The 15559-nt window shown below is 39.2% G+C and overlaps 1 protein-coding gene across 7 annotated transcripts; it reads right to left on the bottom strand.

Annotated features, from left to right (window-relative positions):
• Nucleotides 1–1012: 1012 nt before the first annotated feature.
• Nucleotides 1013–15118, bottom strand: LOC110101566. Of its 7 annotated transcripts, none has more exons than XR_003702221.1 (3): nt 14149–15118; nt 1317–1407; nt 1013–1178 (listed from the first exon to the last, which is right to left on the bottom strand). XR_003702221.1 is itself a non-coding variant. In XM_028699039.1 (3 exons), the coding sequence occupies exons 1-2, from the start codon at nt 14892–14894 to the stop codon at nt 1343–1345; spliced, it is 600 nt and encodes a 199-aa protein (XP_028554872.1). In that variant the 5' UTR covers nt 14895–15118; the 3' UTR covers nt 1013–1178; nt 1317–1342. The 7 variants fall into 7 exon arrangements, 5 of the variants coding, with proteins under 5 accessions (XP_028554872.1, XP_020685175.1, XP_028554871.1 ...); XR_003702222.1 differs by having other exon boundaries at nt 1013–1407; nt 14149–14249; nt 14360–15118; XM_028699039.1 differs by having other exon boundaries at nt 14360–15118.
• Between the last annotated feature and the right edge of the window lie 441 nt (nt 15119–15559).

Raw genomic sequence — 15559 nt, 5'->3', positions numbered from 1 at the left:
CTCCGATTTCAAAAAACTAATAGTTGAACTGACCACCTCGATGGGATGACCAATGTTCGGCCCTCCAACTACCATCTCATGAATATAGTCCCTTGAACTCTATTGCCCAACTATGATACTCGCTAGGGGTGTCAATATTTGATACGACCCGAAAATCCGACTCGAACCTGACCCAAAAATTTCGAGTTAGGGTCAACCCGAACCCGAAACGGGTCGGGTTTGGGTTAACCATTTCAACCCGTTTCAAAAATTGGGTCAGGTTTGGGTTAACCCTTTGACTAGAAATTGACCCGATTTTAACCCGACAACCCAAGATTGACCCATTTTTGACCCGAAAAAGAGATGGACACATTTTTTACCCGAAAACTAGCCTTTTTTTTGGAAACGGGTCATTCGGGTCGTGTCGGGATAACCCGGACCCAAAACGGGACGGGTTAGAGTCAGGAAAACTGACCCATTTTCAAAAACGGATTGAATTCGAGTTGACCCGAATAGTGCAGGGTCAAACCCGACCCGTGACCCGAAATTGACACCCCTAAATACTCCCACTCCCGTCACTTGACTATTATCCATTAACCTCTATCACTAGACTATAGTCCTTCAAATTTACAATTATTGAAAATCAAAATGAGATTAAATTACTTACAAACTTTTACTAACTAAAACATGGGCGAAAATGACCAAAACTCACTCTCTCTCTCTCTCTTCCCATTTCCTCTTCATCTCTCTTTCCTTCTCTTCTTCCACACCAAGCCACATTGGAATGAGTGGAGGCTTTTAGTGCTTAGGATTTGATTTATATAAATATTATTATTATTAATGACCTAACCGCAACTCTCCGACCCAATGCCGCAACAAAGATGCTGAATTTAAACTTACTATAAAACAAATACTTCAATGTCGCACGACAATTTCTGGCTCCACTGTGATCTATTTCTATGTTAGAGAGCTTCAGTTCAAATAAAACTTCAAATTTTCATTTTAAAATATTTGTTCATATTTTGAATTGTTACATAAGATCATTTAATCAACGTCACCCGACTACAATCCTTCAATCAATAGTCCTCCAAGTACCATCGCTAGAAGTGGATTCATCTTCAAAGTCTCAGAAGCACCTCAACAAGATGAAAACGAACCTCAGCTCTTCAATATCAAATCAAATATCATGAATGGAGGTTGCAGGAGGGACTGATGAAGTTTCTGCTTATTTTTTTACTGGAGGAAACATTGGCAAAGAAATTGAAATAATTTGCAGACAGATCATTTGGTGAGCTATCTTATAACAATCTATATATAATTATCTGCAAAAGAGGTCTATGTTTCACACACAAACCCAGTCATCTCATTCAAAGGAATAACAGAGACTTTCAGGTTCATTTGATTTGTGCCTACTGAAAGTTCCAAATCCTGCGCATAATATATTCATATTGAGACTAATAAGATTAAAGAATGATAAAGAGCATGCACAAAAATTTTGGTTACAAGAATCTTTCTTTCTCACTAGTCAGATTGCCAAACGGTCAAAATTATCTAGCACTTTTAAGGCTTTGTTTGGGACAGCATTAGACCAATATTGTTTTCATACTTTTAAGAGATTTTTGTACTAAAACGTAACTTTATAAAGCAATACGAAAACCGTCCCAAACAAAGCCTAAATTCAAGCTCTTATATGCTTCAATAATATATCCATCTTATTAGAGCTCTCAATAATAGTCAGCAACAGAAAAAGGGGAAACTATTAGTAATTGCCTAATTGGATTTCCATTGGTTCAGCACAAGAAACTTATTTTTCTTTTGCTAGTTGTTTGAGGATTTGCAAATCATGGTACAGAAGTCAATGCAAATCAATAGCAAGTAAAGAAGGATCAGCCATCCCACAAACTACAATCATGCATGATCTTGAGGGAATAAAAAAGGACTGTCCATGGCGCTTAGAAATCAGTATTGGCATAAAAAATCACTGTAAATGAAATAAGCATCTCTCAGATGAAGAAATAACCATGGAGAATCATAACACATACATTGCTTGAAAATTTGCAATCAAGATAATAAAAAACTCACACCTTTGCTGATTCATTAGCTAACCCTAATATCAAACCCAACATCTCATTATTTTGATATCATGCTTGAGAGAAACCATTAATGATTCCTCTTTAGGTACTTCAATTACAGATGTGACAGTCCTAATAGAACCATTCATAATATACCTCAACGTCTAAAGATCTAAAAAAATCTCAAAATTATTTAGGATGCATTATAGCAAATATTCAATTAGTAGAATATTTATTGTCCTTTTATTGCACTTTTACAAATGCTCAGCAAAAGGGCAGGAAAAGTACAATTATGAATGCATATTTATTACTCTTTTGCTGAGTATTTGCAAAAGCGCAACAAAAAGGAAACTAAATGACAGTCAATTCGGATGATTCTCGCCATCCGGTCTCCTTACAGAATAATTTATTAGAGTAGAGTTTCTAACGCAAGCTAAGATGAGATGCAAGAAAAGAAAACAATAAAAATCACAATCGGCAAGTTAACTCATAATTTTAACAAAAACTTGTCTTAATATAAGAGATGCAAAGATGCATTGTTTATTCAAGAAGATTATTTAATAATCACCCAAAATCTAAACTTCATAAGAAAATTGTGTGACAAACATAAAATCAACAACGAACAAAGTTTAGGAACATATCTCATTTGCCATGAGTTGGTGAATGCTTGATCTTCTTGATGCCTTGATCCAGGCACCGCCAAGAAATTGTCGGTATTTCACTAGAGATATGTATCATTTAGCTAGTGATTAGAGATCCTTACCATCACCAATGCGTTGTTGTTGGGTTCGTAAGAATGAACTCCTTAAGTTGACTAGTGCAAACGAGCTCATTGACCAGGTTTCGAAGGTGTTTGTATCCTCTATTTGATCGGTCTAATGGAGAGTTCTAACACTCCTAGGGTGTTCTTGGTGTGTGGGGCCTCATTTGACAAGGAATTGTTATAATCTTTAGCATTGATGTCCTTGTTGGCGAGTTCAAACAACTTGACCAACAACTGGAGTTGCTTCATCCCAAAGGCATGTATAAAAGGTTCAACCCTAAGACATTGGTAAGTGTGGCTGTGCCATAGCCTATTCGAGCCTCTCACTTCAGAAGTGGAGAGATTCCATCATTCTCATTTCTCGTCACAATTTTTGGAGGCCCTGTGAATTCTTTGAAGGCTTATGAGCATTTGTGAATTATGTGATAAAAGATTTCGCAAAGTCGGTGTACAACCTTCATTGAAAAGCTGGAGATATGATAGCCATCAAAGTGATTCATCTTTAAAGAAGAATGGATCAATACACAACACTTCATGGTGTCAGTAACAACAAATAGGGATATTGTTGACTTGAAAGAGGTGATGTGATCGATTAGATCTAGCTTAAGGAATAGTGATTTTGATCCCCAACAAGATCCTAGATTTCGTCATCTACATGCTCGCTACCATTGAAAGAATGTTGAATACTAAGTTATCGGATGGAGCTTGAATACGCCTTAGCATGCGTATTCTGAATCTTGGTGGCCACATATCTTTGGTTTTTTCCAAAGAGATGGCATTTGTATGTTGGGTAATACACCCATTTCTCTTATAATGAGTCATGCTGGTATTGCTGTGTGATAGGAAATACTTGAATATTTCAAGAAGAATAGGGAAAAATAGTAAGAAAAACACACAAAAATCTGATGGAAAAATCTCCAAATTAAAATTAGATTGCAAAAGAGAGAACTAACAGAAACAACAAAGCAAAGATACAATTGATCCTCAATTTGAGAGGAGGATCGTCTCTCCCAATCTGTAGATGAATCTAGAGCCAAAGACACCAAGAAGAACCCTCACAAGAACACAATAATCAAAACATAACCCTAACCCTAATTCCCTCATCCTACTTAAAACATACAATTAATTAATCAAGCCAAAAGACTAAGGAGCTCTTGCCGCCCCCCTTCTATCCCTCCAAAGAGTTTGAATTTGAAGTATTGGAGGACCCCACTCTTCTCCATCTTTCTTTGCCATCGCCCCTCCTAGAGTAAAAATGAACTGGTCCCTAAGGTACCGGTCTAACAATACCATTATCCCAAAGAATCACCTTGTCCTCAAGGTGAAAACAAGAAAACTGATGTTTCACCCTCTCGTATGGCTCCCATGTGGCATCGTAGTTCGGGAGATTCTTCTACTCCTTAGTTCCATCTCCTCTCTGGCGAACCCCCATCAACTCCAAAGGTTTCAAATCACCTCTAAATCTTCAGTGAGTATCACCGATAACTTCGAACTGGTTGCATAATCTCCAATGACCCTTCTCAACTGGGATACACAGAAAACAGGATGTATAGTAGTCGTTGGTGGTAGTTTCAGCCGGTATGCCACCGCCCCAATCCTCTCCAATATCTCATATGGCCCAAAGTATCTAGGGGCAAGCTTCTCATTCCTCTTGTTGGCGAATGTCTTTTATCTATATGGTCGGAGCTTTAAGAACAACTTCTCCCCTAACCTCAAATTGGATATCCTTCCTATGCTCATCTGTCTGTTTCTTCATAATCTGTTAAACTCTCAATAGATACCTGATGAGGACATCAAGACATGAAAAAATCTACTAGAGGCATGGTCGTCGATCAACAACCACGATTATATCATGCTACTTATGATTTTCATATTTATGATTGATGTATTATTATTTTTTTATTTATGAAGTTTATTATAGTTTTTCTTTTTTTGCCCTTAAGGGCTTAAGTATGTGTAAGCCCTAGGGGCATTGTAGTACTTTTTATTTTCTCATTGTATGGGCTATTTAAAGCCCCCCTCTTCTTCTTTGAGAATTAATGAATGAAATCTAAGAAAATTCCTGCACATGTGTTCTTTGGAGAGTTGTGAGAGTTCTATGAGAGAGCTTTTGGAGAAATCCCTAGGGAGGGAAATCAGATCACCCACCAAACTTGAAGACGGCCGGTTCATGGTTCTTCTTCCTTTTCCTTTCCCGTCCTCCTTCCACATTAAGCCACCAACATGACCATCCAATCCCAACATCCTAGCCGCCGGATTCCCTAACCACAATCCACCTTGTCGCCGGCCAACTCCCACCACCAAATTATTCAACCCATAAACCCTAACCAAACCCTATTCCAAATCGCCAGCCACCACTTTGCTTGCCCCTCCCTCATCAATTGCCATTACAACTTTCCTAAATTAGCTCTACATATTTTAGGTAACTCAAATAATTACAAAATTTGAAATTATTACCTAAAATATAAATCCTATTTTAGAAAAGTTTTCAAATCCCTTCCTATTTGAATTTTAAATTAAATTGGGATGAGATATTTCTTCCCAAATTTAATTCCTTAAATCAAGAAGGCGTTAAAAGCTTCCATAAACTCTCCCTTGGCCCCCCATGCCGCCGACTCCTTTCCCATCTACCTTCCTTTTCTCTCCCAAGACTCCTTTAAGGAAATAATTGGAAGCTTACCTAATTTAGATCCTCTTAAATTTGGAAAATTTTCAAACTCCAAATTCAAATTTCTTTGAATTTGAATCCTTTCATAAATTAAGAAGGATTCAATTTGGAAACTTTCCTATTATCCAAAATCTAAATTTAATTAGAGGTTTCCCTTTAAATCTCTTTCCAAATTTAATCACCTATGATTGAAAAGAATTCAAATCCCAATTAATTTTCTCATGCATGGCCGGCCTTTCCCCTTTTCCTCCCCTTTCCCATTAAAACCCTTCCCTAATTTGAATCCAATCAAGCTCCAATCATCTAGCCGCCCCCCTACCTCTATCCTATTCCATTAATTTCCCTAAAATTAATTCCCCAATCAATCACGTAACTCTCCTCAGCCCTAGCTGTCTTCCCCAAGCCTTCCACCTCTTGGCTTTCATCATCTACTGGATTTGTGTGATGTCCAGATTTCTGGGCACAATCTGCACATTGCCTAGGAAATTCCAGATTTTCGTCTTGCTGTCCATACCGTTACCAACTGATGTCCTGCACCCTGGGAGGTCTGAAACTGCTGTTCAAACGCCTCCAACAGCCTAATAACAGCTGCCCAAGGTTTATACAAGTGTTGGAGATTGCTGTCCAGAATTTCTCAAGTGTCAAAGTTGCTGTCCAGCATTCGTAACCATCTGGTTTTAAAATAAGATTGTTGTCCAAAGACATCAAGAAGAATCAAAGGTTGTTGTCTACTTCCTCTCAAGCACATAAACACCACACCGGAGCCTTGTTTATCATGTTTATTTGAGTGAACTTTCCTCCTACTCTTTTATCATTTAGTCACTCTCAATTGAAGTTATTAATTGACTCATGAAAAGTTGTGTTGATTCTTCCCGCAAAAGTCTAGTAATTATTAGGAGTTGTGTGAGAGATCTTGCATAGCACTACTCTTATTGTTAGATTAGAGATTTCTTGTTGAAGCCCATTTCGTTTGTAATGTCAAGAGTAATTGATTGTTATGTGGTTTTTATTTTTTGCAAGTGACTTGGCCTAAGCTTTTGTTATCGCTCTTGTGTTTTATTTCATTATCTAAATCAACATCAAGCATTAGTTAACTTGCTCTTAATCATCAAGCGTGCAAAATCCTTATTTAAATCAAATTTTCATATGTGTCCTACATCATCTAGTATCAGAGCATGGCTAGCATGCGTTACATGTGCTAGAAGTCATCCTAGGAGCATTCGTAACCCTTTTTATGTTTTGTTGCATGCATATCATCTTTTAAACTAGTTTAACTTACTGTTATGTTTGCTGTCTAAATCATTCATGCACACATCTATTGAATGTTAGGCTAGTTTCTTAGTATCTATGTGTTGTCCCTTGCACATAATCTTCATTAGGTTACACTTAGCGCTTCCCATGGACCCGATAAAACTTCAAAAGAAGTTAGATGACCTAATTAACCTAGTGGGCTCTATAACTAAAACCATGAAAGAGAAACATGTTGACTCTCCCCACTCTAGGTATGTGCCCCATTCGTTCAATCATGTTAGTCAGAAGATTACTCACTCAGCTTATCATCCTAGTCCTAAGCCGAAGCCGCAACAACCTCACTTAGAGTCACATAACCGTCTACCAACCTTTGATGGTTCTTCGGATCCTTACTACTTTAAGAAATGGGTTAGACAGTTAGAATACTATTTTGAAACACATGATATTCCTGAGTCCCACTGGGTGAGTATTGCTAAGGCTCGCCTAAACGGTCATGCTTCTCAATTTTAGATGAGGGTAGAAGATCATAGAGAGTCTGGTGGTGAATACCCTACTTCTAATTGGAAAAACATGAGACAAGAACTTGAATTAAAATATCTCCCTCTCCCACCTCCAACTCCCCTTACCCCAACACCCAGTAATCTTCATCTAGAACACTATCATGCCTTTTTTGTTGGGACAAACCGTGGACATTACTGTGGTCAAGATCACATATTCCTTAATAGCATCAGGGTTGCTGCCCCACCCTACAGGTCTTCACCTAGCCTTGATGGCCAACCATCTATTGGGTCTTCTGTTGGATCGGTCCCATATAATTCCCACTTGGGCCGACTCCTAGCCATCTCAGTCCCCCTTGTTTGAGCACATATCCTCTCAGCGTGGTGGAACCCAATTTACCTCACCTCGTGAGTGACTTGCCACCTTTCAATTTAATGTGAATTCTGAGGCTACCCGACCTTTGGCCTCTCCAGTCTTTGACCCTGCCAGTGTAATTTCAACCAAAAAATGCATTATAAAGAAAAAGTCCCTTGAACCTGAAACGAAGTGCATCCATTTCGTGGATACTAATGATATCATTGATGACGAGAACTTCTTTGAGGATGAAACTGAAATGATTGAATTAGACTCCCTGCATAAATTAAACCATGATGTAGGAAATTTAGAACCTTTGAATGTTGATACCTTAGCCCATCCTGATCCTAATCTCATCAAGGATATCCCGTGGGATAAGATCTGCCTGGATGATATTAATTTGATCACAAAAGAAACTAATCTGACCTTGAGCATATTGAAATTGAATTTGGAAGATAGTAAACTGAATCTGAATTATTCTGAGCCTAAGTTGGAAAATGAGCATCCTCTTGTTTTATTGGAGTTTATTTTAGGAGTTGCTCCTTTAGATTTACATTTGAAAGAGTGTATCTATCTTGATTGGACTTATCTCACCATTCCTTGTACCGACTTTAATGTTAGAGAGAGTATTAACCCTTACTTTAATGTCACCTCTCTATCTATTGTGCCCACTTCTGTTCTGGACACTCTATCCTATCTTTTGAGTCTCATACCTACTGGTGACTTCTTGGGCTATCCCATTATGGTTGTGAGTCAGGAACCATCGTCTGATCATGTTCATGATTCCTCCGTTATGTCCTCCATATTCTTGTTATTTCTTGTTAAGGACTATCTCTTTCTTAGTTGGATAATTTTACTAGATTACCCTGCTGCCCCTAGGAGACTATTCATGACCCTAGCTGAAACTCCCTATGAGAATACCCTTTTTGCTAAGGATGTCTTCATTGATTCTCCTACACTCGTTCCCTTAAACATGAAAATCTTATGTCCTCTCATTTTGTGACTGATCAATCTTTATCCATATCTATGTGTGTTTGTGAGTCAGTATATGTGTGTGTCTGTTTTCGTCCAAAATTTTCCTCCGTTTAAAACTTTGTGTAAGTCCACAATCCATGTCAATCATCATGCACACCGAGTCTCTTGCATTCTCATTTGCATTGCATCTGCATGACTTACATAAGGAAATTGCAAGCAAAATGGTGCAGAGCAACATTAATTATAAGCTTATTATTGATTTTAAACAAAGATTTAAAACCTTAGAGGTTGGAGACTCAGTGATGGTGTGGATTCGTCCGGAATGATTCCCACAAGGAACAGTTAAGAAGTTACATGCCAAAAGTGTGGGGCCATTCAAAATAATCATGAGAATCAACGACAATGCTTACGGGGTGGATCTGCCTACAGAATTCGACATTAATCCCTCCTTTAACATAGAAGATCTTGTTGCTTATGAGGATCTGGAGTGTAACCCGCCAAATCCACTTCAATTTGAGCCTTATGTGACCGTACCTTGTGAGAACTCAAGCTTACCTCAATTCCTAAATGTTTCTAAAATACCTATAGCAGAGAAGATTGACATGATTTTAAGTGATGATATTATTTCTGCAAAAGAGAATGGTCAATGAAGGTATTTGATTAGGTGGAGAGAAAAGCCCGAGTCGTAGGACACCTTGTTAGAGTGCAAGGAGCCTCAACACATCGACCCAGATGCACTAGACTTCTACGAGAGCACCCGGGATGCGTACTCGACGGAGTCGAGCTCTTTTCCACCCCGGGAGAATAATGAGGACATCAAGACATGGAAAAATATACTAGAGGCATGGTCGTCAATCAACGGCCACGATTACATCACGCTACTTATGATTTTCATATTTATGATTGATGTATTATTTTTTTTTATTTTATAAAGTTTATTATGTTTTTTTCTTTTTTGCCCTTAAGGGCTTAAGTATGTGTAAGTCCTAGGGGGCATTGTAATACTTTTTATTTTCTCATTGTATGGGTTATTTAAAGCCCCCCTCTTCTTCTTTGAGAATTAATGAATGAAATATAAAAAAATTCGTGCACATGTGTTCTTTGAAAAGTTGTGAGAGTTCTAGGAGAGAGCTTTAGAGAAATCCCTAGGGAGAGAAATCGAATCACCCACCAACCTTGGAGACGGTCGGGTTCGTGGTTCTTCTTCCTTTACCTTTCTTTCGTTCCTTTTCCTTTCCCTGCCTCCGTCCCCATTAAGCCACCAACATCCCCATCCAATCCCCAACCTCCTAGCCACCGGATTCCCTAACCACAATCCACCTTGTCGCCGACCAACTCCCACCACCAAACCATTCAACCCACAAACCCTAACCAAATCCTATTCCAAACCACCGACCACCACTTTGCTTGCCCCTCCCTCATCAATTGCCATTACAACTTTCCTAAATTAGCTCTACATATTTTAGGTAACTCAAATAATTACAAAATTTGAAATTATTACCTAAAATATAAATCCTATTTTAGGAAAGTTTCAAAATCCATTCCTATTTGAATTTTAAATTAAATTGGGATGACATATTTCTTCCCAAATTTAATTCCTTAAATCAAGAAGGTATTAAATGCTTCCATAAACTCTCCCTTGGCCCCCCATGTCGTCGGCCCCTTTCCCATCTACCTTCCTTTTCTCTCCCAAGACTCCTCTAAGGAAAGAATTGGAAGCTTGCCTAATTTAGATCCTCTTAAATTTGGAGAGTTTTCATACTCCAAATTCAAATTTATTTTAATTTGAATCCTTTCCTAAATTAAGAAGCATTCAATTTGGAAACTTTCATATTATCCCAAATCTGAATTTAATAAGAGGTTTCCCTTTAAATCTCTTTCCAAATTTAATCACCAATGATTGGAAAGAATTCAAATCCCAATTAATTTTCTCATGCATGGCCAGCCTTCCCCTTTTCCTCTCCTTTCCCATTAAAACCCTTCCCTAATTTGAATCCAATCAAGCTCCAATCATCTAGCCGCACCCCTACCTCTCTCCTATCCCATTAATTTCCCTAAAATTAATTCCCCAATCAATCCTGTAACTCTCCTCAGCCCTAGCTGTCTTCCCCAAGCCTTCCACCTCTTGGTTTTCTTCCTCTACTGGATTTATGTGTGCTGTCCAGATTTCTGGGCACAATCTGCACATTGACTAGGAAATTCCAGATTTTCGTCTTGCTGTCCTGCCGTTACCAACTGCTGTCCTGCACCCTGGGAGGTCTGAAATTGCTGTTCAAACGCCTCCAACAGCCTAATAACAGCTGCCCAAGGTTTATACAAGTGTTGGAGATTGTTGTCCAGAATTTCCCAAGTGTCAAAGTTGTTGTCCAGCATTCCTAACCATCTGTTATTGCTGTTCCGCTGGTTTTAAAATCAGATTGCTGTCCAAAGACATCGAGAAGAATCAAAGGTTGTCGTCTACTTCCTCTCAAACATATAAACACCACACCAAAGCCTTGTTTATTGTGTTTATTTGGGTGAACTTTCCTCCTACTCTTTTATCTTTTAGTCACTCTCAATTGTAGTTATTAATTGACTCATGAAAAGTTGTGTTGATTCTTCCCGCTAAAGCCTAGTATTTATTAGTTGTGTGAGAGATCTTGCATAGCACTACTCTTATTGTTAAATTAGGGATTTTTTGTTGAAACCCATTTCGTTTGTAATGTCAAGAGTAATTGATTGTTATGTGGTTTTTACTTTTGGCAAGTGACTTGGCCTAAACTTTTGTTATCGCTTTTTTGTTTTATTTCATTGTCTAAATCAACATCAAGCTTTAGTTAACTTGTTCTTAATCATCAAGCGTGCAAAATCCTTATCTAAATCATATTTTCATATGTGTGCTGCATCAATACCTCTTCAACTCATCCAGCACCCTATCCCTCTCCTCCAAGTACTCCACTGATTAATTGGAGAGATGCTATGCCCAAAGTGCACCAAGTCAGGTTGATCCCTAACGTAAAACACCTTGAAAGGCGTCATCTGAGAAGCATAATGATAAGAGGTATTGTACCAATACTCAACCCATGCTAACCACCTGGCCCATAACTTGGGTGTCTCTGATACAAAGCATCTGAGGTAAGTCTCCAAGCTCTAGTTGACCACTTCTGTTTAGCTATCTATCTGTGGGTAGTAGGCAGTGCTCCTCTTCAATATTGTCCCGTGTAATCTGAATCCCTCTAGAAATGGCTGAGAAACATCTTATCCCTGTCGGGCACTATAGCCTCTGGTACTCCATGCAGTCTGACCACCTCTCTGATAAAAGTTGAGGCCACTATCACTGCGGTGTATGGGTGTCGTAAGAAAATGAAGTGAGCATACTTACTCAATCAATCAACTACCACTAGGATCACTGTAAATCATTCTAATTGGGGAAGCCAGTCAATGAAATCCATACATATCTCCTCACATACCCTCCCTGGTAAAGATAACAGCTGTAGTAATCCATCTGAAGACATGGTCATGCACTTGTTCCTCTGACATGTCTCACAACTGACTGTCATCTCCTCCACATCATTATGCAACCCTTCCAATGCACTCTAATACTAGCCTCATGCATGTCTTTTGTACCCCTAAGTGACTCCCATGAAACTCCTGGAGCAAGTGTGAAATGTGGTCAGATGTTCTAGGCATCACAGACCTTCCCTGATATAATAGTCTCCCCCTCCAATGAATACCCCGGGTGGCTACTCCTTTCCTTTTGTAAATTAGCTATGATTTTTCCCCAACTCCTCATCTCTGGCACTTTCCTCCTTGATGGTCTCTCAATCTAACATCAATGGGATCGCTACTGCTGTCACCTGCAACTCTCCCATACATCTGGACAAGGCATCTGTCGCCTTGTTCTACACTCCTGATGTGTATTGGATTTCAAAATCATATCCCAGCAATTTGGACAGCCACCTATGATGCTCCTCTATCACCATTTATTATTCCTTCAAGTACTTCAGGCTTCGCTGGTTTGTTCTGACAATGAAATGACTACCTAATAGGTAGGGCCACCACTCCTGGATGGCTAATATGATAGTCATCAGCTCACGCTCATAAACTGATTTCAATCGGGATCTAGCTATCAACACTTGGCTGAAGTAGGCAATGTGTCGATGATCCTACATGAGCACTGCCCACAATCCATACCTTGAAGCATCTGTCAGAAAAGTTTGACAGAGCTAAGACTGGTATAGTGGTCATAGCTTTCTTCAAACTCTCAAAACTTGTTGTAGATGCCTCCCCCATAGGAACTCATCCTTCTTTAACTACTCTGTTAGTGGTCAAGCGATAGTGCTATACCCATTTACGAACCTCCTGTAGTGTCCTGTCAATCCTAAGAATCCCCTCAGCTCCTTCAAATTCTTAAGTAATGGTCATCTCAACATAGCCTCAATTTTTTATTGATCAGTTGCCACCCCCTCTTTGGATATAATATGGCCCAAACACTCCATACTGGTCTGGGCAAAACAACACTTCTTTAGGTTGGCGCTCAGCTGATGTTCCTGCAGCACCCCTAACACCCCCTCAAGTGCTCCTAATGTTCCTCCTCTATCCTGCTATAAACTAGGATGTTATCAAAGAACACCAAAACAAATCGCCTGAGATAGGGCCTAAAAACCTTGTTCATGAGTGACTAAAATGTGGCCGGAGGCCAATAGGCATCACCAGGGACTCACAATGCCTCTCTTGAGTCCTGAAAGCAATTTTTGGCACATCTTCCTTCTTCATTACGATCTAATGATATCCTGATTTCAGATCTATCTTGGTGAACATTACTGTTCCATTGAGTTCATCAAATAGTTCAACAATCACTAGAATAGGAAACTTGTGTAGTACAATTTCCTTGTTGATCGCCCTATAGTCCGCAAAAAACCTACAACTGCCATCTTTTTTCTTCACCATTAACACTGGACTAGAAAAAGGATTGATATTGGGTCTGATAATTCCTGCCTCCAGCATCTCTCTAATCAACTTCTCAATTTCATCCTTATGAAATTGATGATATTTGTAAGACCTAACGTTGATGGGTGACACACCTACCCTCAAGATAATAGCATGCTCTTGCTCCCGAGGTGGAGGAAATCCCTGAAGCGGCTGAAACACCATATGAAATTGATGGATCAATGGCTATATGGAGAGGGGTATGTCCCCTACATCCTCCAATTTAACATTCTCCAATATGTGCAGCTCCACCAAATAGCCTTCCCCCACCTCTTGGATATTCCTCACCATGGTTTTGAGTAAACCATCCATAACCAGCACAAAAAGATATGGGCTTACAGCTGATCCTTGATGTTATCCAACTGAAATAGGAATATACTTGGTCAAATCACCTTGTGTTTGAAAAAGTCCAAAAAAAAAATAAAAATATAATAAAAATAAAAATCAATCATTGCTTGAAAATTTGCAATCAAGAAATTTACTCGTGCAAACTAGTCTATTAATCTAAGTTAATTGGTGACTTGGTGGGATTACAAAAAAATTCTTAATCAAGAGTTTAAGTTTTTAGTTATCATTACTTCATAGCATTGCAAAGAAAATTAATAATCTCATTGGACAACCTATTTTTTTTAACCTTCAACCTAAGCTCATCCTTTGCAATCTCCATAAATTGTTCATCAAGATACTTAGCTTGAACTGAATCCACCTTCTGCAGAGCAAGCTGCAAAACATTCAAGTCAAGGTTTTTTGCTATCCAGAAATCTTCCAATGCATGCTTTAAATTCTTATAAGGAGAATCAGCTTCATCTTGGTCCGGCAAATTGACATTACCATTTTCAAGTGGCTCATCTTCCTCATCAATGCCCAGCTCCATGCTCTCCTCTGTTTCCCGTTGAGCATCATCATCGTCCTCATTCTCACTTTCCTCAGCACCCTTACTTTTATTCTTCATTCCAACAGACTTCTCATTACACTTCACAGAGCCACTGGCTTTCCGGGCTCTTAATAAGGGAGATCTCCATGCCTTCAATCCTAGTTCATAGAAACTCCGATCGAAATCTGTGCAGTTGGGTCCAGGGCTAGGGAAATTCCGGAAACGTTCCTGAAGAGCACGGAGCTTCAAAAAGAGCCGCCTTTCCGACAGACCCTCAGGAACAAAATCCTTCACCTCCTTCAAAAAGTCAGGTATGGTTCTACGCATCATCGGCGTAATCCCGTTCCTCAAACGAAAGGATGCGACCGCTTTTAGCAACTTTTGGACATCATATCCCGTATCATGAGGAGTGTTGTAATCCCAAACTGTTTGCACCGCAGCTGAGCGTGGTGACAGATGAGCTTGGGATGATTCCGACAAAGTCGAAGGCATTGCGGTTACCCTAGCTCTTTTGGGAGGATTGTTCGGGGTCGTTTGATGGGATTATGAGAAGCTGGAACATGAAAGTGGAGCTGAGTTGTTAGATGTCCTCGGGCGCTTCGAGGGAGAAGGCGACGTGAGGGATTTGATGCCTTTGGATCGCTTAGAGGTCATTTGTAAAGAAAAATTAGGGTTTCGAAGACCGAAGAAATCTATGATTTTCGGTAGAAAGGGAACTCTACAACTTTCAAATATTTACAATATGAATTTTATAGATACTAATTAAGAGGCTGTTTGGTAGAATCTAAATTTCATTTAAGTAGAATTTTATAAATTCTTTAAATTCGAATTTATCAAACTCTGAGGGGGTTAAATCATAAAAACTGTTTGGTAACCATAATGATAAATCATGTGACTGTTTGGCTATTCCATTCAGTATTTAAGGAGGTTGAAATATTTGGGCGGAGTTTCATCCTTCCCGCGCCAATAGAGTCAGAGGATTTCAGAAATTCAGGATTTAGGACGAAAAGGAGGAATTTTCCGTCTACGGCGGCTTTCATTTTCTGTGAGATTTGGTTTTACATTTTAGGCCGTTTGGCTAGATTTCGCCTCAAATCTGCCTCAAATCAGGCCTAAATCCGCATATCAAACAACCCTTAAATGCCCGTATACATAAT

This window comes from Dendrobium catenatum, unplaced genomic scaffold (genome assembly GCF_001605985.2).
Source record: "Dendrobium catenatum unplaced genomic scaffold, ASM160598v2 fragScaff_scaffold_1209, whole genome shotgun sequence".
NCBI classification, from domain to species: domain Eukaryota; kingdom Viridiplantae; phylum Streptophyta; class Magnoliopsida; order Asparagales; family Orchidaceae; genus Dendrobium; species Dendrobium catenatum.
This window is presented reverse-complemented; position numbering and strand designations above follow the sequence as displayed.